Below are 23,904 nucleotides of genomic sequence, written 5' to 3'. Positions count from 1 at the left end.
CACTCACTCAAGAAGGACAATTCTCTAGCTCGGTTCGGACTGACCTAAAGATGGAGAAGTTTTTGAAGTACGCAAGCTTTTTCTACACAGTAGTGGGTATACGGGTCCATACCAATGGTGAAGAGTCGAGAATGGACAGACTTAGATATCGCATTGTGTTTTGGGCCAATGTGATCAACCTGAGCACCGTTGCAATATGTGAGAGCATCTACGCATACAGTGCCTTCAAGGATAATAAGTTCCTGGAAGCCGTCACTGTGATGTCCTACATGGGCTTCGTCTTCGTTGGGTTGATGAAGATGTTCTTCATCCGGTGGAAGAAATCGGCTATAGCTGAACTGATAAATGAACTGAAGGAGATCTATCCGAGGGGTTCAGTCCAAGAGGAAAGATACAACCTGCCGATGCACCTGGGCACCTACTCCAGAATCATCTTTACATATTCCTTGCTCTACTCGGTTCTGATCTGGACATTCAACTTATTCTGTGTAATGGAGTATTGGGTCTACGAAAAGTGGCTCAACGTTCGAGAGGTGGGCAAGCAGTTGCCGTACCTCATGTATATTCCTTGGAAATGGCAGGATAACTGGTCGTATTACCCACTGTTATTAATCGAGAATTTCGCAGGACTTACTTCTGCAGCTGGACAAATTTCAACCGATATCTTGCTCTGCGCTGTAGCCACTCAGTTGGTAATGCACTTCGACTTCCTTTCAAATAGTATGGAACGCCACGAACTGAGTGGACATTGGAAGAAGGACTCCCGATTCCTGGTGTATATTGTTCGATATCACGAACGTATCATCCGCATTTCGAATGTAATGAACGATATATTCGGAATACCACTACTACTCAACTTCATGGTATCATCGTTCGTCATCTGCTTTGTGGGATTCCAGATGACTGTCGGAGTGCCGCCGGATTTAGTTGTGAAGCTATTCCTCTTCCTTGTCTCTTCGATGAGTCAGGTCTACTTGATTTGTCACTATGGTCAACTGCTGGCCGATGCTGTAAGTTTACCTTTATGGAACCTCCTTGATTTAATGGTTTTTGTGTTTTTAGAGCCATGGATTTTCGGTGGCGACTTATAATCAGAACTGGTATCAAGCCGATGTGCGCTATAAACGAGCCCTGGTTATTATAATGGTTAGATCGCAGAAGGTGGTTTTCCTAAAGGCCACTATATTTTTGGATATTACCAGGTCCACTATGACAGATGTGAGCTAAGTACACTGTATACTACACTATATTTAAAGGTTGCATTTCTTGCAGCTGCTTCAAATATCATACAAGTTCTTCGCCCTGCTGCGCACCATGTACACCCAATAGGGATGACCAGCGAAGATCCTTCAATCCCTAATCCCGCATCTATGTGCCCCGTACAATGCTTTCAAAGGCTCAACGCGAACTTAATTATGCGGAGGCACGAGCTCCACGCATGTCCATCGCTTCCTCGGCACAGGCAAAAAACGTAGTACGAGTAATCTTTTTAGCGCAGCGAGCTGCCACTGAAAAGGCAGTTCTACGGCTCCACTGGAGAGCGAGAAAATATGTTGCTACAAAAGAAAATTGCAGAGTACATTTTACACTTCACTGCACACAAGTTGCGCTTATGAGTTTTCACTGCTCGTTATGCTCTATACTGGAGACGTCTTGATTTCCTTTTAAATTGAATGAAAAATGCCAGCTTGGCTCATTTTGAAATACTTTTAAGCTGCAGCTTCTTAGATAATAAATAAACGATAACAAGTAACTATTTAAATATATTGCACTTTTATTATTCCTATAATTTTGCCTAAAAGGGTGTTCAATGCCTCTACTTTAGATTCAGCTTGGTTTACCATTGGTATACGGATATTTTTTACAGCTTCGAGTTTGGCGAAAAGTGGAGAAAAGTGTTGCGAGAAAATGAGAAAGGGGAAAGCTCCTTGCGAAGGCAGTGGACAACAAAACCGTTTGATGGCATCTAATGCAGTTTTCCCATGATGTGTGGCTGTGTGTACGCACTCAACAATATTAGCAATTTATGCATTGGAGCGTGTCCTGTGCAAAAATGAATGACGAGGAGGGGGGGACGAGACAGGATGTGGGAGTTTCTCGCATAATATTTTCATTTTGACGGAATCCGACAGCACCTGCATAGTTATTGTTTGAGAAGGCCGTGTGCATAAAATTTATGAAAACATATTTTTTGGTCAGCAATCCCAGTTCAAAACGAAGCGAAGACCCTGTCAATTTCCCTTGCCTAAAATACGACATATTTTTTATGTGCCAGGTTTACTTTCTTATTTATTTTGTGCTTTTTTCCAGCCCTATGTGTGCTTTGGCTCTTTTGGGGGATTTATTTTTCATTTGAAATTTTTACAAAGCTCCAAATGTGCTGCAATTTAATTTCTGGTCACGTTCTGGGCGATTTTCAAATAGCAACAGTTACAGCAACCACAGCAAATGAGGTTGAAAAAGTCTTTCAATATCTCACGCTGTCATATTGCATAATTTAAGTCGCCCCAAACATGGTCACGTTTATTATCATGTTTATATGTGTCCGCCTATCTGTCCATCCCAACTGCGTGCCCAGGATAAAGATCATATCAGGTGAAGTCAATTACTGATACTGTCATGGTTATCCTGGCGCCACGCAAATCGTACAAGGACCAACAACAAACACTGCCAATTAGCATGCAACTGTGGCGAACCGAAGAACAATTAAACAAATTCATATTATAAATCAATAACAAATTAGCTAATGGCCTAACAACGTAACGAAGTCCAGTGTAGATGATAAGTGCCGTGTTTTCGGTTATTTAAAATTACTGTGATGCGTTTGCGGTCGATGTATACCGATAACTAAATATGTGAATGCATTGTGTAGCTCTTAATTGGAAAATAATTGAATAATAACAAAACGCTATTATAATGTCATTAAAAATGTGTTTGCTTTTACAACTTTTTTATCATTTCCACTTAGATTTATTACTTTGATACCAAGCGTTATAGATAAAGCCACTTAAACCTTTGAGTAGAGTACTATTTCGTATGAAACAAGATCACAATAGAAGCTGTTTTTTGAGCTTTCAATTCATTAGCCAAGGGCTTCATGCTGTGACATAAAACATTTATCCCCTTACTTCATCATCATTATGAAGAACTTCACTGTGATTTCTGTTTTATCACCTCCATTTTCCATTTTAAAGGCCATGAACAGCCGAATGGCTATCAACAGAAACATTTTTGTCATTTATGGGCAAATATGAATTTACATTTTCCATGCGAAATGCATCGCGACCAGCAGAGCAGAGAGAGACTGCAAAAAATCGTATCCTTTTTCGCACTGATGTCGCTTTCCACCGCTTTCCACCGCCGCCCACAACGCTTTTCCGCCCAGCGCCAGCGGTTGTTAAGTCCACTTATCAAAACGTGCAAATAACTCAACTCCCGGGATAGGGACAAACACGTGATGGCAACTGATGACCCAGTGGAGCGTGTTCAGTGGCCAATTGGCAAAAAATCGCTGCCATTGTTGCAGAAAAGCAGAGGCCAAAAAAAAAGAAGAGGAATATAAAAAATATAAAAGCTGTGTGACCCAATGGGTGGACAAACTCGGGCAGTGTATTATTGTTGCCCCACTGGCCGCTCTGTTTTTTTCAATTAGCTGCCATTAAATTGAATTCAAATATTGAAACAATATGTTGCCGAGCTATTTCTGCGACACTTTTTCTCCTCCTCTCGGGGGATTTTAGTTTCGGCTTAGCGCCAATCTAAGCTCCTCTGCGCACACCATTTGTGATTTATTGATTTTGAAAAGAGTTTTTCTTGTCAAAAGTTGACTGGGGCTCAAACGCTTGTATGTCCACGGGAAAAAATGGTAAAATATTAAAAGATAGCCACACGAAAATTGCATAAAAATAGTTTAGGTTTTTATTTAGTTTCCGCATCAAAGGCATCGTGCTTTTTGGCGTTGCCTGAATGTGTGAAAATCCGCACGTTCATATACGGTGAATCTTTTTCAATAGCCGAATGTATAAATGGAATCGCTCTAAATGGGGACTAAAAGCCTCTAAATGAGTTTTCCAGCATTATTACTCATACGCAGTGTGGTCGCACCGATATTTTTATGGCCTTGCATTAGGCAAATGGTATGGCATTCTAGTCCATGAATACGGCTCGCAGTGAAAGGCATTCCCCAGTCTGGATTTTCAGGCAAGAGATAGCCTTTGCTAATGGTTTCATTTCTTTGTGGCTGCCATTTTGAGCTATGATTGCCGATGATTTAGCGCTGGCTTATTGATTCCTTATAGGCCATTAATAGTGGCTTGTCCTGGCCAACTAATAGCATTCATGTTCGAAACGATTTGTCAGGGTGGCGACATTGGACGTCTGCCTTTAGCCGGATAATTGTGACAGAAATGCGAGCGACAGTCGAAATCTATACAAAAGTTACACTCACCAATCACCAAAACGCAGCAAATGCGAAAATGAGCGTATTCCAATGGCATAGGGGGCGTAGGGGGCGTAGGGGGCGTAAGCAGAGCTTAGGCTCTAAGTAGGCTGCTGAGCCACGCACAAAGCGGCCACAAAGACGCGCCGAGATAAGCGAGGGGATTTCATTTGCTCATTACTCAACGGCTTACAAGGAGCGGCGATGAGCCTTCCTGCAGCAGGGAAGTAATAAGAGTGCGGCTGCGAGCGGCACATAAGAAATGCATGTGCACATAATTCATTTTTTATGCCGGATTACAGCAGCAACAAAAATGACGGCTGCCTACGAGGTGCACCTACACACCCACACATCCACAAACCGCATCACTTACGCTCGCACTCACACCACCATCTCGAAAGTTGCGAGAAGAACATTTAGAGAGAGTGTGCGTGTGTGTGTGTGGGCGGAATGGGCGCTTGTCATCGTCCGCAGCGCTAGCAGCGGAAACGGAAGCGACATCCAAGTTTATGTTAAAGTTTGATGCAAAACTCCCAAACTCGCACACCATTACACTTGACGTGTATTTCAATGACTGGTATTGTATTACTCAACATCCTGAAGAGTGAAAAACTTATAACTTTCTTTAGTATTTAGTATTTAAAATTTATAAATTTTTTTTTATTGAAGAAAGTAATTATTTATTAAAATATTGATTGGCAAATGATTTCTGGCAGTGTAAGTAGCTTGATATATGTGCTCGGAAAAGTTTCGCTCCGTTCGCTCCTCGTGTTGACTTTTGTGGCTCCTGTAAGTGTTGAGACTTGCGGTGGTGTCCGTTGCACGGCAGCGAGTGCGTGTGTGTGTGCGTGTGTGAGTGTGAGTGGGTTGCAGGTGAAAAGGAAATTAAATCAGCCTCGTGTGGCATGCACATCATTAGTATGTATAGAGGCGCCTCAGGAAAGGCCTGATGATTATGATTGCAGCTACTGCTTCTTCCTTTGCTCCTTTTGCTCCCTTTGCCGGCGTTGCGGCATAAGACTGCGACTGCGACTGCGACACCTTTCTTATAGCCCGAGCAAATTGAGTTTGCATTAAAGTGGCAACGGCTTGATTAGTCGTTGCATACCAAATTGACTTCTTCGCTGCGACTGTACAGATCCGAAGGACTCGCACATTGCCCCACTTGCCAGCTGACCAAATAGCAAATGTCAAGCGAAAGCTTTTTCATCGGCATCCAGTTCGAAGGCTCTTTGTCTGTTTGTTTGTCGGCTCAATGTGTTGCAAGTGGACAGGAGCCGTTCGTCCTGCTGCATTTGTCGCCTAAGCTCCTCCTTATGACATTTATTTTTATTGACTGCACTGCAGGCACAGCCATCGGACGCAACTCCATCGAATGCCTTTGCCCCAACTCTAAACTGTTTGTCTGTGGCCCCGTAAGAGGCTTGGTCGAAGGCTTTAAGGCGAGCTCCTCCCAGTCGATGGCCAGGCCATTGTTTTCAGCCAAGGAACACCAAGTGTGCACGGTGAAAAATTCAGCACACCTGAGTAACTCACTCATTTAGCGAGGCAAGGAATCATATATGAGGTGCCTTGATGGTTCTATTTAAAGAACTTGTAAGCAACAACTTGACATTCAGTCTATGTAAGATTTTATATATAAACTAGTGAATAATTGTTCTCTATGTAGCCCAGCGACTGCTATCAGTGCTTTTGATATGAGAAATGTTCGTATTTGTGCAGGAAAATTCATAATTCAGTGGCAGAGACACAGGAGTGCGTGCCTCCTTCGTCCGCTGCTCGTTTCGCTTGCCCCTTTGTATCCTGGTTATTTATGCATTTAACGAGCCAAAGGAGCCTCGCCAACGGAAATGAGTGGAACTTATTGCCTGGTGGTCGGGATCGGGAATGCAGGTGCTCGCCTCCTTAGCCCACTTTCTTTTAGTTCTGGTGAAAAGCAGCTCGGTGGTGTGCATACCTTTTGTTGTTTAATTAGGAAAGTGTTTCGAGTAAACTGTGGCCTGGCAGCACCAATAGATACAACAATATCAGGATATTCAACAACAAAAGCATCGAGTAATTTCATTTTTGTTGACAAACTCGAGGCTTTTGTGGCCAGCCACTAAGACGACCATGCCCACTTGGCCCACAGCCACGCCCACTGTCAGCCATCAATGAAAATGCAGGCGGACAGGACGAGCGTTGTCGCTCCCTTTGTTGTTATTGTTGGCTGTTACAGCCAGTGCTGCTGGTTCAGTTTTAATATCATTTTCGTTCCACTCCAGTTGGCATTTTAATTTAAGTTTCATTTTCAATTTAAGACTTTGACTTGCCAGGCACTTGCATTGCGGCTGCATCATGGTCGTGCTTCCCATCCCATCCCATTCCAGTTCCACCCCTTTTGTTCTTTGGGTTTTCCTTCCCTTCGGAAAGGCCACCCATTCTCCATTCCCCATTTTGTCCCAGTTGTTTTGTATTTTCGCGCTTTCACGCTCGCCTTTGTCTGCGTTTGTGTTTCCCGCTTCGCAGCCATTTGGCGGCCATTTTAAATTTATTATTTGTATTTGCCGCTGTGGTCGGTCGTTGCAGGCGCTTTGTTGCGGTCCACGCCCATAATCCAGCAAAGCCTGCGCCACGCCCCATGCCGCCCACTTTGCCATGGCCTTCTTGAGCTTGCATTTTCAATTAGAAAAACTTTGCATAGCAAATGCCTGACAATAATTGCACTTGTCGGCAAGGGGGGGGCGGTGGTCGTCGGCAAGGGCGTAGGGGCGTGGCACTTGTGTTTTGCATAATCAGTTAACGAGGCAACGATTCTTGTTGTAATTTCTTTGAACTAATTTATTGGCAGATTTTTAATTAAAACTTGGGAGCGGCTCAAAGGCACGGCAAGCCTGGAGTCATAAATTTGCATTATTGATAGAGCCGAGCCGAATTATCCTGCGGCAAGGACTCACAGCTCGTCGATTGATTAATGGGGGATAGCGGTTGGGATCCATGTGTCAACTGCTTACCCTAAATTATGGCTATCCCTGGCCCAGGATCAGGCGGCAGGTGTATGTGAGTGTGGCTGACATATGTATGTGTCAACCCAAAATGACCCTTCCTTTGAGCTGTCCTTTTCATCAGATGTTAGATGTGTAGTCAGCCTAAACAGGCTGCAGACACGTTCTAGTTTTAAAATAATTGTAATGTTTCGCTAGAGATTAAATTATTTAATTCAAGTTTTAAATAATTTATTCAATGTGTGTGTACATTAACACTGTAGATATTTATGGCACATTTTCCACATTTGCAACATTTCGTCTGAGTTGAAATCTCAAAAGTTAGCGAAACTCGGAGTGATGCGGTTGAACTTTTTTCTAAGCTGCTCACTGATCTGTGTCATTTTCTTTTGAGTTCCCCAACAGTTTTGCTCCATTTCAGGTGACATCCCTGGGGCAAGTCCCCGTGTCTTTCTGTATTTTTCTATATGTCTGTGAGGCAGTGGAGCATGAGGAATATATGCCACAAATCATTACAAGCTGAGCCCCAGAAAGGTTGGCAGATATCTTCACCGATGTCCTTCTTTCTTCGGATGTCCTTGTGTGTGTATGTATGTGTGTGTGTGTGGGGGGGGGCAATTTGCATTGGATTTTATGCTAAAGTTGTGGCAAATTTTCGGACCATCAACAATGCATCAGCGACTGATGCAACAGCAGCAGCACCAGCAGTTGCAGCATCGCCTTGGCAGAACGCATCAAAAACTCAGCGACAGCCAGCGTGCAACACCAAAAACAGCAACAGCAATAACGACCACGAGGCATTTGGCGCAAAAATGCAACTGCTACAAATTATGTGAATTATGCGTTCGGCTGCCGCATGCGTTTGCATAAATTTCCCAACTGCCAGCCAGCATTGCTTCGGGCAATGCAGCAGCAGCAGCGGCGGGAAAAGCTGGGAAAATGAAATGGGGTGGGAAAATGGGATGGGGTGAAAGGCAGTGGAAGGCGGTGGAAGGGCGGCGGACTAGGATGCAACATTCGTGGCGCGCTTGCCACATATCTTGTCTAACAAATTGCATTCGAGTGTTTAACATGCGCCCAACAGGCGTTGATGTTGATGTACGAAGGATGCGAAGGACTTTTCCATGTTTTCACCCGCCAAAGGGGACGAGGGGACGGAGGGGACAAGGGGACGAAGTGGCGAGCAGGCGAATTTTTGGTGTAGTCGTGGTGGCAAGTGTTACAGTGTTACCGCAGCTGCCGCTACAAGCTGTATATCTCCCTCTGCGTGCGTGTGTCATAATTTACTTTGAAGTGGCATTTATGGTCGCCTGTGGACGGTCGATGCCAAAGTAGCAGCATCAGCAAAAAACCGTAAAGTTATTGCTGCGAAATTTAAAATGGCCACAAACGAAATCAAATCAAATGCGGCAAATACGAACGCACATATGTACATACATACATCACACACACACACAATCAAACATATACAAATACATGTGCCAGCATGAGTACAAACAAGCACACCACAATTGCATGCATAATTGCATCAAATGGCCAAAAATTTGATTTGAAAATGTTGCTGCATACTTTCGGGCGCCAGTCGCTCAGCTGCTGTGGCCAGTCGAAAGTCACACGCAAACATCAAACAGCCCCAAATTGTGCAAATTTAATATGCAATAACCAACAGGCTAACACGTAAACACAGAGACACACTCACAAAACACACTCAGACCGGCGGAAGCAACCACACCAATACCAATGCAAAAACACCAACACAAACACAAACAAACACACACTCATTGCACGCATCTGAATTTAATTAAAATTCGCAGTTATTGGCCAAAAGTATCGAAGCACCATTTTTTTGCCTCCCTGGATATTGTAATTAAATTAGGCTTGCAGGGACACACATTCACACACACCCATACACACACACTACCAAAACGGACACGGACACGGATACAGATACAGATACAGTTGCAGATGGTCTGATTGCACAAACAAAACAGACAAACAGACGATTTAATTGCAAACTGAAATTAGACGAACTTATGCATTCCACAGAAAACATTCGTTTTGGCGAAACATAGGTGGGATAACTCAGTGATATTACATTTTGAAATAATATTATGTAAACTTTAGTTGGTCATTTCTGGCAGCTGTCCAAAATGGTGCTCTAAAGGATATGCTTCCCCAAATAAACTGCGGAATAAAAGAGACTTAGCGTTTTGGATAATTGGCTACCAGCTGTCAAAATGATTTATGCACATACTTATGCCTGGGATCAAAGCATTACCCATTACCCCAATTTGTACCCTAGATATTAGGGTGTTTCAGCTTTTTACTGAAACTTGGGACGTGTAAATAATTATAAGCCCGAAATCGGCCACCAACTGTCAGCGGTTATGCACAATAATTGTGGCACTCTCATTTAAATTATGCGCACGGTTGGATAAACTGGAAAATATACATACGAGTATGCCAACATTGGTGTATTTGTATTCGTACATTTATTTACAAATGATATGTTTACACTAATCCAATGCAAAATGACTGCGAAGCGTTATGGAATCGAATCAACTTAATTATAGTTGAACCCGTTTTCGGTTCGAATCAGTGTCTCTTATTTGCGACCACAATATAATAATATTTGCGAGTAGTGAACTAAAATGGAATCATTTTGGCGGCATTAGGGCCAGGTAAATATTTACATATTTACATATTCACATATAATAATTATAAATTAACATTTGACGCCTACTTGCGTTTTGACGGGCCTAAATTGTGTTTAGTTACAAAAACAATTTTCTTTCAGCCTTTTTTTTATGTGGCAGATTTGAGGCTGCCTAAATTGTCGCACTTCGTTCTAAGCACTTCACACACATCTAGGCCTAGTCGACATGGTTCCTCTTGCAGAAATGTTGACAAATTTTAATTACTTTTTAGCAGCTGGTTTCGCTCAGTTGGTGTTGCAATTAAGAGTGGAATTCTTTTTCATTATTGCTGTTTGTCGGAAAACAGGCAAATATTAATAAAGCAAACGCGCACACATACCAACCCAACCAACCAACCATCCAACCATTGCGATTCCCTTCAGCATTTGCAACTTGGCAGCAGTCAACACGCATACGCCATGTTGGCCGTCAGTTGGTGTCATGTAAGTGGGTTACTAGCCGACTGTACTGCGATCGTGGCTATGGTTTTTGGCCTAAGGTCCTGTTTTGAAAGCCGGTTTTCAGCGGATACATTCGTTAGGGACTAATTGAAGTTTACTTTACCGTTTACCAATCAAGTCGAATTGAGGCTAAGCAGTTAACTGATGTCGGTTTTAAAGATGTACTATTAGAAACTTATACTCAAAAGAAAGGTTCAAAATGAACTGATAGGTGTACTGACTTTGTTTTCCCAAATTACATGTGTGAGCTGGGGGTAATTTCTCAAGCCTGACAAATCGGTTGCCTGGCCTTGTTCTTTCTGCCTGGTAAAGTGTAAAGTACTGAGCACTTGGCAGTGGAGAATGCTTTTGGCCTTGTGTCCTCGAGTAGTGCTTGTGTGACAATTGTCGTCCTGTCACTTGACTCCCACTATTGCCCCTTAAAATGGACTATTCAGTACGCAATGCATTGTAAACAATGGGGAAAAAGAAAACACACAAAATGAGCAGCCAAATAGAAGCCAACCAAGTTGTGGAACATTTTTAATTAAAAAATTGCAAACGACATTATGCACAATGTTGGTGGGCTGAGTGCCCGGGTGGCTGGCTCCTATTCAGTGCTCCATCTTCGGGTGGCTCCTGCAGCTCGTGGCTTCCTGGCTTCGTCCTGCCAAGGAGAATCACAGTCAATGCCATTCAGAGACATAGGAAACAAAGCGCACTTGACAACCGACTTGGCGAAGGACAGGAAGCGGTGGCATATTCGAGATCGGCGAAACTGCAGCCGTACTGGGTAATGAAAATGTCAGCGCGGCTTACTAGGGGGTGTTGAAGATTTTTTATGGCTATTTATTAAAATTGACGTATTTTATGGGCCATCATCATGGCCAGCACAGCAATTATGTACCCTAGACTGCTGGGATCCGTTCATTAGTGCCCGCCCACCGCTTGGGTGCCTTAAAGCAATGCTGTTGTGGTTGTCCATGTTTTGGGGAGTACATTCAATTATGGGAATGTGCTGGTTCTCTTCGAGTAATAATTATCAGTGCTCAGATATATGTTAATTACTGGCAATTTACCATTTTGTTATAGAGTTTGCCCCTCAAGTAGGAATATGTGCTTTAATGTTAAAGTTCGAATATGTACTTGCACTAACAGAAGAGGAAGTATTCTGAGTATGCCCAGCAGCCTTTGGGTAACTTCACCATCTGGTCTGCCGGAAATTCAGAGTGCGATGCGAGGGGGAAAGGACACTTCGCGGTCAGTGACAGTGTCACCGGCAAAAGCGGCCATCTAAGCAGTAAGGACCCATGGCAGCGGGCCAAAACAATGACATTGAGGTGTCGAAGTGGCGAGGCGTGGAGTTGCGTAGGAGTGGCAGAAGTGGCAGGTGGCAGGTTGGCAGTTGCGCAGGTGGGCAGCTGGGCAGCTGAGGCAGTTTCATCGTTGATAAGGATGCAGGTGACGTGGCCGGACTCCCTTAGACGGCTATCGCTGTACCAATCCGAAATAAAGCCTCAAATTAGCGCGAGCGCTTTGCAGAATTTACTGCCATGGGCAGTGGCATTGGAACTGCTGTTGGTAGCAGCAGCAGCACTGAAACCCTAGCCGTGGCTGTAGCTGTAGCTGTTGTTGGCCTGCGGTCGCCGTAACGGGCCAACAGACCGCAACAAAAGCCACGCAACATGGCCAATCTGTGGAGTTCATAAAAGTGTCAACAACTTGCCCTGCCAGCCAAGCCAGCCCAGCCAAGCCAGCCAGCCGAGTGCGGAAAAAAGAGCGACTCGACTGAATCCCGGACGTGGCGAAGGTCCTGCATTGTAAAGGCCACGTTGCGTTGACCGCTGATAAGGCAAAACGGTGGCACACACCCACTGGCAACATCGCACACTCGCACACACACACACACACACTCGCACACACGCACAAGTTGGCTAACTAACGCGCGTTCGTTAGGCAAGACAAAGTTAACTGGCAGTCACGAATCGGGACCGTGTGGGTGGTGGATGAAGGGAGTCCCGAGTTTGCGGTGCCACCACCCACATCCCGACCAGCTCCTATTCCCAGACTATTTCATACTGTTTTGTTTTCGCCAGGCAATCAACGAGGCAGCTTCTCACGGGGGAGGCCAAACGCTTTTACGTCTTATCAGCGACCACCTCTATCTACTTTGTTGTTCCGCCAGTCTATGTGATTGTGGTCCACCTTTCACTCCTTCCAACCCTTTCATCCCTTTCACCCATTTCACCTTTGGCAGCCTCGTTTGTTTTGCTTTGGGGGCTGCCACCAGGTCAGTGTTCCAGCAGTTGTTAGCTCCGCTGCATTTGCTGCTCAGATACTGACGAGATGGGTCATAAAAAAATGTTGTCTTGATTAAATTAGAAAGTGGCGGTACATACTCGTATATTATGTACTTCATAAATTGTATGGATTTTTAGAACAGAGTGACAAAACAAGGGAATTCGATTTGAAAAGAAATTATATTGTTTCATTCAGTTTTCTTTTATAAAATCCTAAAAATATTTACATCCAAAAACCATATGAATTCAAGGATGAAATCCCTCCTAGATGGATTTTCTGTAAACTACAAATTCTTGATTCAACTCACAAGTGCCCCCGTATTCACAATCCTATGTACATGTATGAAATGCATGAATTTCGATGAATACATTTTTGTGAACGCGTCGTTTCCCAAGCCATCCCACTCTGGCCCACCTGGCTCACCTCCATCTTGGTCAGCAACCGCAAAAATAAGTTATCGCTCCGCCAGGCTGACACATGTTGCAGCGACTTCTATGGATTGCAGCATTGTGGATGCAGCATTCAGGGCAGCCATTGAATTGCTGCGGCGGCCGGCAGTTGGTAATATTTTAGATAACCTTCAGCTGGGCTGCCCGGATGGTTAGTTAGTTGGTCGGCGGGACCACAGGATCTGGATGGGAAGAGGCTGCCGGATGGGAGAAGTCAAAGCCAAAGTCAGCAATGGTCAGCTGCTTGTGGCACTTCGTTAGCCGCTTTTGTGCTGCATCTCCATCAGGTGCAGCAGCGAATTGCGAGGAATGCCATTTTCTTTTCCCTTTTTTTTTAATGAAGGGCATTGCAACTGAAGCAACGTCGGGCGGTGGCAACCAATTAAATTTGCTGGCCATCAAAGGCCAAAACGAATGCTTGAGTGGTAAGCAGCCGAGCAGAAAATATTGAAGGTTGGCGGTTCAGATGAGCTAATTAAAATCGAGGAGAGCCCAATGTGGCAGCTTTAAAAGCTTTAATGTTGTTCGGACACCAGCTGGATTTGATTCCCTCTGCCCCGTTGGCAAACTAAAGCGAAAATTGTCATATGTAGATTTATTGGGAATGATAAGAATAATATTTACAATGCCCAAAGGTTCCCCACAAACACACACACACACTCGTTGGCACCCAGCTGAACTCACACACGAGCACAAAGTCAACTTTATGGCATACTTAATGTCCAGTCATAGAACGGCGAATATCCAGCCTGATGGCCCATTATGGCACACGACGCCCCTCAAATTACGTATACGCAACGTTGGCCCAAGCGGACACAACGAAGGCGCACAACCCGATGGTACTTAGTGACCATCGACGGCAATGTGTCCGGCCGCCTTGGAGGCGCTGGTCGAGCTCAGAATTTAATGTATAACCCAATATCTCGGCAGAAGTACACTTTGATCGCAATCAACGATTAGATGGCTGACTTGACATAACATTTTCAACTGTCTGAAGGGTGTACGTAACTAATAAAGTGGGCGAACTTCCTCTAGAATGCTAGTAAACGTACGTTTTGACTTCCGATGCTTGCAATTCTGTATGCTACAAATCTTGTCATTTCTCTAGAATTACAACTTGGAATTGGTAGGGTATTCCAGTGGCATTTATACTGGATTCAACCATAATATTTGCCAGTGACCAAGGGTGGGTAGTTACATGTGCTTCCTGAGCATATTATCATATGGCACACTCAAAAGATCCACCACACACACACAAACCCTTGCAGACACACACGTAATAAGCGGCTATCCTGTTCCACTTGCAGCTGCTGCTTCCTCGACTTCGGCTAGTGTAATAAAGTGTTGCGGAAGTTGGACATATTGGTTTTTAATATTGAGTTACTTGTTTGTCTGGACGACTTTTGAGTGGAGCTAAGCAAGCAGTCCAGCTCGTTAGGGAGCAGATCAGATGGCCCATAAGCGCCATGGTGGACCGAAAGAGAGGCCACCAATCATACGCGAAAATGGATTCTGTTTACCCTCGTTATAATCGCTTCGCCTGAGTCAGCTCGGCTTACCGAATAAATTTTCCACATTCCCTGACCAATTTTAAAACAACAAGACTGGCTATCGGGTCCTTCTTCCACCTCTCCCTCTCTCTCTGTCCAGCGATTATCCAGTGGAGGGGACGCTGTCGCCATGGAAGCCCCAAATTGGCGCCATTTATTTACTTGTTTGTTTCAACTTCCGTTCATTGCCACGCCGCAAAAAGTGTAAGCTATATGGCGCATACCTCAAACGATCTGGCACGCTTCCCCCTTTTGCTGCCTCCACTCTGCGTCCCGTTGCCATCGCGCATTTCCGCTGCCATTAGCCGACAAACTTCATTTGTCATCTCATTTTTCTGCTCGCTCGACAGTTTTCTTCCCTTTTTGCGCAGTGGAAATTTATGTAAACGGACATTCTCATTCTCATTCGCCGGACACTGAATCCCGGCGAGGAATCCGATTCGGATTCGGATACGGATTCGGACCCGCTGCGGTTATGATGACATAAAAGGCGCTGCTGATAAAACGTAAAGGCAAACAAGGCAATCGCACCAACACGAAAACAATTCTCTCTTCTCCGGCGATTGTGATCTGTGTGGGTGGGTGTATGACTGTATGGGTGGGGGTGTTGGGTATATGCTTGTGTGGGTGAGCCGGAAAGGGGAACTCGGAATGGTGCAGCGGAAATAACATGCTGTGATTTAAGACTTCATTTTGTCGGCCCTGGGAAACTCGTGGACCCTCGAGCAGCCGTGCTCTTTAATAATTACAAAACCGAATGCCGAAAACTGAAGACTGCCTGCTTGCGATTGCCATTGTCGGTGTTCATTTGGGCGCACTTTTGAATAATTGAATTATTTAATGCCGCGCGATTGTAATTGTAGTTGTAACAGTAACTGAGACAGAAACGTAGCGGAAACGGATATGGAAGTTGGCTGCCTGCTGCTGCTTCTGCTTCTGCTACTGATGCTGTTTGTGTTGGTATTGCCTTTGTCATCCGCGAGTCCTGACATTGTGTGAATTCATTTAATTAGCGAGGCAGCTCAATTCAGGGTGTTAAATTTCGCGCTTCTGTAAATGCTACCCATATAGACGCAGGCAGCCGCTTTTGGGGTTGGCAGCATTCAGGGTTTTATCGGTGGGTTTAGGGACCTCACCCTATTCCCCCCTACCCCCTACCCCCGCAGCCATTCAGAGCGATGTGAATGTGCTGCTTTGAACGGAAAAGCTCGCCGGGATATCAAAAATCACGTGCGCCATTCGAGCTGTTCCAGTGGCAGCTTCGACGGAGCAGGAAACTAAATTAAACCGTTTTGTTGCCGGCCAGCAATGAATGAGGAAAGGGGGCAATAAAAGGCGCCAGTTAGCTAAGTGCTGGCTGCATTGTGCCAAAGTGCGTTCACAGATGAGTGGCCAGCTGGCCAAGAGCACTGGCCAAAGCCGAAGCAAAAGCAAAAGCAGATTTTCACCCTCTCGGTTCCTTCTCGGTTTTTTTTCCCGATTCGCAGCAACTAACACTTTCCCGCCTCTTAGCGGGCAATCAATTCATACGGATGTTGCCCCGGCGAAAAACCAATTAAATTTTATAAGCCCTACAACTTGCATAGAACGATTTCGCCTGCCCCAGGGGTGCAGTTCAGTTGAAAGTTTACCTACCCCTACACACACACACACACACACACACATCTTAGACGTCTGCAATTCTTTAACTACTTTTTGGCTGGGAATTTCAAAGTCATTTCGTAGGCGGAACCGCAGGAAAGCCATTGAACAACAACAATGCCGTTAATTATTCATGAATAGAAAGAATAAGTAGTGGAAGTTCTTGGCGGCTTTTGGCTGCTTGCAAGATGATTGTAGATAGTAGAGAGTAGAGCGTAGATAGTAGAAGTGGAAGTGGGGTGAAGCTAAGGCAGAAAATCCGAGCTGAAAACTTCGGAAACCCCCGAATCCAGGCAGAAAATAAAGTTTTGCCCCTTGCCGAAAAGTTGATCCCTTGGACTTATCCAACTAGACAATTTGCCAAAGCTTTGCGGCGTGTGCTGGCCATGTGTAATAATGAAATGCTCCCCCTGGTTTTGTCCCGGCCTTATGGCCTTATGTATTCATCATACGCCCCGTTGTACGTCCAACTTGCATATGTTGTAAATACTTTCTGGGACAGCGAAAGCCGCAGCTGGGACGAGTCTCAGAATTCGAGGCTGTTGATTGATTGATGTTTGGCTTGGGGCCAGCTTGATTTGGCTGGCCGGCACCGAAAGGATCACAAAGTTGCAATATGTTTTCAACTTTTCGTTTATGCCTAATCTCCGATCCCCCGGGCTGTTTGCACTGCCCATTTCGGCGGCGCACAATATACAATTTAATAATGGGGCCGTCGATGGAATTTCAAATTTCAAATTAAATTCCCTTAAATTAGCATTAAAAATACGCAATTTTCGAATTATTGATGGCACACAGAAATCAATTTCGGTATTTGCCATTGGTTTTTGCAGCTTTGCCGTCTGGCTGTGTGTTGTGTGTTTTGTGTTTTGGGCACACAAATCAATGCAATTTAGAAAATTGCATTTGTAGACGAAATGAATTTGGAATTAAAATCAAGCCGAGCAAAAAATATACCGGCCATTGAATATTTTATGAAAGACGAGAAGGCATTTGTTGCGATTGATTGCATTCGCTCGAAATACACACACACACACACACACACACACACACACACGAACGAAGGAAACACGGCGGCATAATAAGGCATAAATTAGAGCATTTTTAGTGGCCAGTTGGCGATGGCGTTGGCGAACAAATAATGTTTATATATCATTTCAAAATGTATACGGAAAAAGCAATTCCATTTGCATATTTGCCGTTTGCCGTTTTATTATTGGTAATAATATACGCAAAGCAATCCAATGGCAAAATCCAAATTTAAAGCAAACAATGCAACTAATTAAGTCGTTTAAATGCATTCCGGGGGCAAGGAAACACACACGTACGAGTACTGCCGCAAATTGAAAGTGTTTGGCTTGGCCACTCATCTCAAATCGCACCGCCGGCGTGGCAAAAACAACTCACTCAAGCCAAAGGATCGCCGAGGAGGCAAACAACAGCAGAGCCATAAACAAAAGTCCTCGAAAGTGGCCCAAGGAGCCCTCCTCGCCGCCCAGCCTCGTATCTCCTGTATAATTTATTCATGTCAAAGAATTTTCATCGCCTTGAGGCTGCTAACTTGTTTGTCGTAGTTCTGGTGTTCCTGTAGTTTGCCGCTTGGTCAGGTGCCTTTTTTTTTACGTAGACCGGGGATTTGGGACATGAAACGTGGGACTGGGGAATGGGTTATGTGGCCCGGAGCCTGGATCCTGGAGCCTTGAGTCCCTCGTTTCCTCTGGCGGTTTGCTAACGAAATGTCCCTTTGAAACGTTTAACATAAATTATTTATAATATTTGGGTCTGATGCTGGTTTATTTTTATTTTTCACGAAGTTGGCATAACTTGACAAGTGCTTGTTTACCCAGTGAAAGGATTTTCATATCAATATTTTCCCCAAATTGAATTGCACGCTAATGGGTTTTTGCCGTAAGATAAATGGCATAAGTTAATATTGAACGAGGAATATAACAAAATGCTACGGACTATGGCTTGAAATGATAATGTAGATGTGATTAGGATTAGGATCGGAATATTTATCTGTTCATGAAACTGATAGTATATCCTGCAATTAGTATCTGGTTTTAAGCAAATAAAGAAAGAACAACACAGGCAGCCATTTGAATTAAAGGCACTTTGGCGCAATGACAAGGACTGAAGTCATTGGAAGTGCGAACTTCACTTTGCGATTTAAATCGATTTAGATGAGAGAAATCCTTGGCCATGACGGCAGTTGCGGTCAGTGTGTGTGTGCATGTCCTTTCGAAAGGGGTGCCCCCCCACTGCAGTGGAACGTGGAACTGCAGCAGCAGCAACTGCAACTGCAAATGCAACCGAACTCATTAAACTGCGTGCACTGCTGTTGCGGCAGCTTGCGGTCGGCATTTTGGGGTTTAATTTTACTAATTCACATGATGGCTCACACATATAGTATGCGCATAGTATGCGTATAGTATGCCGCCGGACAGACGGGCTCATTCCGGGTCGACCGAATGTTAATTTTAATTTATGCGGCCGCCTCGCACATTTGTCGCATTAGTTGTGGGTCTCTTTAATGACTGATTTATTGGTCGAGAGCGGTGGGAAAAATAGTGGGGGGAGCTAGGGGCTTTGCCCACAGAACGAGCGAAATTCCAAATTGAATTGAATTATTTATTTATGCTCATTTGCAAACATTCAATAAAAACGCAAAGCTGGCAAAAATAATCACGGTTATGGGGACAGGGCGAATTTGGGTCGATGGACCATTTGGCGCGGCAAAGCGGCTTTTTAAAGTAATTAGGACATTTAACCAATAAATCGAGTGCGGTGGTGGACTTTTGCCTATTTGCTGGCCTTTGGTTTTCACTGATTGATTAGAGGCCCGCATTGTCGGACAGTTCGATCTTTGAGCCAGCAACTAGACCGTTTTGGCCGAAAGTTTTCCCACCCGCAGTTAGCACTTAATGCCACATTCACACGGCACCACCAGCATCCACCGCTTCCACATCCCACAACCCAATTCTGGGTTTTCCAACTTTTGGCAGCCGGCGGATGCACAAACGAATTTTAAACACTTTCGACATCAAATCCACTTTACAATTTTGTTTGCGTATTTCAATTCGGATTTTGATTTCGCATTTGATTGCCAAAAGCGATTTTTACAGTTAGAGTTTCACACACTTATGCACTCGAAGAAACCCAATAAGTGATCAGCAGTAAAATCTTAAAATATTAATAAATAAAGGAAAAGCTTTATTTAAAGAACATGTTTATAAATCTGCTTATTTGAACCTTAAGTTTTGATTTCCGCAATGATTTCAATCTCTTCTTATCTACATTTTATCTACATTTATATAATTATTTTCGCCAGTGCAAGATGGTATTGATTTCAGAACTATATCCAATGATCTAGTGACATGGATTTTGGACCTTTTTTCCCCGTGCATACATGTTGATACTTGACCTGCGCCCCGGCACCCAAAACTATTAATTTGATTAAAAGTCCGCACTTTTATTTCCCAGCAGCACACGCGGAAAACTTTACAGTTCCCGTTTCAGCACTCCGCGTTTTCCGTTTTTCCCAAGCGGAAGTGCAGCGAACGAGGGATTGGCGAAAAAGAAGGGCGATTGGCGAACGGTGCGGGGGGTGGTGGAAAGTTGTTTTCCTGTTTGTGTTTTCCACGCACATTAAAATGTCGTTAAAGCTGGTGAAAATCAAATGTACGAAATTTTCCATGGAAAATTTATTGCGCTCCGCCAGCGGTGCAAAATGGCAGCATCGAGAGCCGCGCTGTAAATGCCATTTTAACGCCTGGTTGGGACCACAGCTCTCCCCCCTTTCGCAATCCCCCCGTCACACCCCCTTTCCGCCGTCTGAAGTCCTGGGAAAACCCCCCTGTGTGCACACCTCTCTAGTGATTGTTGTTGCTGGTTGTTCCCTGGTTGACTTGTGGTCTTGTTTTGCGGCTGCCTGGCACGCCCCCTCAACCGCGAAGCCCGTGGCACCACCGCCTCCTTGCACCTCATTTGCATGCAATTCATTTTCTTAAGTGCAATTTCCATTGTTTTGCCCGAGTTTATTTGGCTGTTGTGCTCCGCTCGGCTCCGCTCTGCTCAGCTCAGCTCTTCTGGCTGCCGTGTGCAACCTTTTGTTGCAAATTACATTATTATTATGGCCGACTTAGACAGGAGCTGGAGCAGCATTTCCCGAGCAAACCAGCCAACCGGCTCCCGCACTAATCTCACCATAAATACGATCGTGCCAGAGGGTTTGGGGTTTGTTTAAAAATATCAAAGAGCCAATGAACAGTTTGCTGCAGCAGGAAGCAGGGCATATGACTGCTATCTCGTCCTGCCCGCTCCATAAATATTTTCCAGATCCTTGCAATAGCTTTCCCCTTTTTATCTCATCGCCCCCAACCGAATTTCATTTAAGTTGGACTTTCGACGACTTTTCCCTTTACCCTTGTTTCCCCCACCACCACCCCGCATTTTCCCTTTTTGACAGTGACTTTCAAGTGATAGCGCCGGAAAATTATTTGTACTTTTCTTACATTTTTGTTTAATTAATTTTACAAAACAGCGCGCTGTTCCCGGAGTTTATGACACTCGCGCTCGGGATTTTACGCTGACAACATTGACAAAATGTCAATGCTTTTGGCCGGGCCGAGGAAAACTGGTTTTCTGGAGAATGCTCCGCATAATTAGCCTCGAACTCTTGACAGTTGTTGCGCAAGAGGGGACATTTGCATGAATTAATTAGGAAAAGTTTCGTTCCCGAACGAACCGAACTCATAGTTGGAAGTTTTGAAGGGAAATCCATTGGACTAGTGACAGAAATTAGCTGACCAAGGAGCCACGCCCATCCTCGCACTCTCCGTAATTGAAATATGCTGTCCAAAAAGGAGGCGAAAATAGAAGTTGGGCCACAAGCTCAAGGAATTCAATCAATTGCAAGGCGAACTTCAAATATGTGTGCAGTTCCGCTTCTCTCTTTTTTTTGTAGTTTTCCCCCTTTTTTTCTGCTGCTGCTGCAGCGGCGTTGCATTTTAATTAAAAGCACAAACTGCCGCATGCCGCATGCATATTTATGAAAGTAATGCAACCAGAGGCAACAACAACAGTGGCTTTCGCACACCTTTGTTGTACGTACTCGTGTACGTATACGTACTCCCACACACACTCACACACACACCTTTAGCTGGACGCACGCCTAGTCAAATTATATATGCGCATATTTTATGCATTTTTCCCAACGTTGCTCACTTCGCTTTTCCCCGTTTTTTGCACCGCTGCCGTTCCTCATCCTCATCCTTTTTCTTCTGACCCACTCGCATTGCACACTGTCCTATGCCAAAAACGCAAAATCGCTTTGCGCCTGAAAGTATGCAGCAAAGCGTGAAGCATGCAAAAGGGCGGCATACCGATTGGTGTTTCAATCCAAACAGCCGCCCACTCACTCACGCTCCCACTCACACACACACCCACACACAGGGTAGAAACACACACATACATGTGACGAGCGCTGGAGATGAAAAGTTAAATTTGTTTCGTGTCAAAGCGTCGCCGCTGGCCGCCCAAGCCAAGTCCTAAGCGCGTTCGACATTTTTGCACAGAATTGAAAAAAATATAAGGAGCAAGGACGACAGCGAGAGCAGCAGGATAGATGCCATCACGCTGCGTATCTTTCACTGAAAGCGCGTTCCCTCCATTCTCCCCCTTTTCCACTCTTTCCATCTCTCTCCGTGTTTGTGCTTGTGTGTGTTTGTGTGTGTGTGTGTGTGTGACGGGCTGCATGGCAGACATTGCTTATACGCCATGTTGACCAACAGCGGCAACAGTTTTGTGTTTTACTTTAAATTGCATAAATATGAGCACATCATTGTGTGTGCTCCAAGCGCACTGAGAAAATTCTTAGAAACATGCTAATAAATCAAAATAAGGTATCTGCAATGTATGTTTGGCACGAGTTTATACTTTCATTTACATCCGAAATTTGTTTCAGTAAAAAAAATAAAATAAAATATAAAATTTTTAAATACAACTACCTTTAATGTATCACATTCTCTATGGTGTTTCTGCAATTTCCAACCAGTTTTCTCGCAGTGCAATCGTGCGTGTGCTGTGTTGCATATTTTTGGCCTCAAAGTGTGGCCTTCGGAACGCTGCGCTTCATCTCCCGTTGTTGCATCTCTGGGCTCCTCGCAGTGGACAGTTGGTCGTCGGTTTTTGGGTTGACACCTGCAATGCTCGCATTTTATTACATTTTATGCGCCAGCTCATGTGTGCGCGTGTCTGTGTGTGTGTGTGTGTGTGTTTGGACGGCATTGGCGACGGCGACCATGTCAGTTGACAAAGGCATTGGAGCGAATAAACAAATGATATTCAATTTATTGTTCTCACCATATCCAGTTTGCGGAATGCGCCCGGAGGTCTTGGTTTTATTTCCCATGGCGCCCGAAATTATGAAATTTATTTGCTGAAATGTGACGAAGGTCAGGCAGCGTGAAATGAGCAGAAAAACAGCAGCAGCAGGATCAGCAGCAGCTGTCTCGCTGGAAACTCATTTAAAGGGATTAATTTGGGTAAGCTCTGCGGTGCTTAACGGTTCGCCAGCGCAATTTTAGCAACGCAACGAGAACTAAGCCGCCACGGCTTCATTTTGGAATAATTGGCAGTCAGTGGGTGGTGTACATTAAAGGTGTGATATATATATTTTCGGGAAAATAGCAAATGCAGCGGCGGCCAAAAATCGCATGCAACTGCAAAAAGGACAACGAATGGGGGAAACTAAGTTTCAGCTTTGCTGCAAACTTTTGGCACCGCAAGTTTTGCCAGAGCAGACGACACCCACTTTCTGCCACCCACTATCTGCTGTGCAAACTTTGCTTTGTCGCGCATATGATATTCCCTCTGACATTCAATCTGTGAGTGTCCCTGGAGGACTCTGCCTCGACATCGACTCCATTGACCGAACCAAACCAAACCGAACCGAACTGAACCGAACCGAACTGAGCTGAACCGACAGCAATTTGCCAGAGTACGTCTTGCGCTTGCTGCTTGAGTGGATTTAAATTTACTCAGCCAGTGTTTTTCGCCCTTCAATGGCAATGCAATGAGCTGGAGAAACTCCTTCCATTCGCTTCGCATCCCAGATCAATTTTGATAGATATAAAATCCGACGAGGACGATGGCGGCATCGGCGAGGAGGGGAAATCAATGGACTAAATACCGCAGTGAATGCAAACAGACACCGGCTGCCTGAAGCTCACCTGTCCAGGGGTGTAGCAGCAGCAGGGGGGGAGGAGGGGGGGCGTTGAGGTCTACATCAGCACATCGACAACATCAAAAGCCAACAGCCAACAGCCAACAGCCGCATACAACGCACACACATACGCATACATTCATATATCAGCGGGCATCGAGCGCCGCCGGATGTGGCCGC

The 23,904-nt window shown here is 44.7% G+C and overlaps 1 protein-coding gene across 1 annotated transcript; it reads left to right on the top strand.

Annotated features, from left to right (window-relative positions):
- The first annotated feature begins 50 nt into the window (after positions 1-50).
- LOC122622634 (odorant receptor 85b) lies at positions 51-1,329 on the top strand. The gene is made up of 3 exons (XM_043801225.1): positions 51-1,010; positions 1,063-1,218; positions 1,273-1,329. Exons 1-3 carry the CDS (start codon positions 51-53, stop codon positions 1,327-1,329), a joined length of 1,173 nt encoding a protein of 390 aa, XP_043657160.1.
- The last annotated feature ends 22,575 nt before the right edge of the window (positions 1,330-23,904 follow it).

This window comes from Drosophila teissieri, chromosome 3R (assembly GCF_016746235.2).
Source record: "Drosophila teissieri strain GT53w chromosome 3R, Prin_Dtei_1.1, whole genome shotgun sequence".
NCBI classification, from domain to species: domain Eukaryota; kingdom Metazoa; phylum Arthropoda; class Insecta; order Diptera; family Drosophilidae; genus Drosophila; species Drosophila teissieri.
This window is presented reverse-complemented; position numbering and strand designations above follow the sequence as displayed.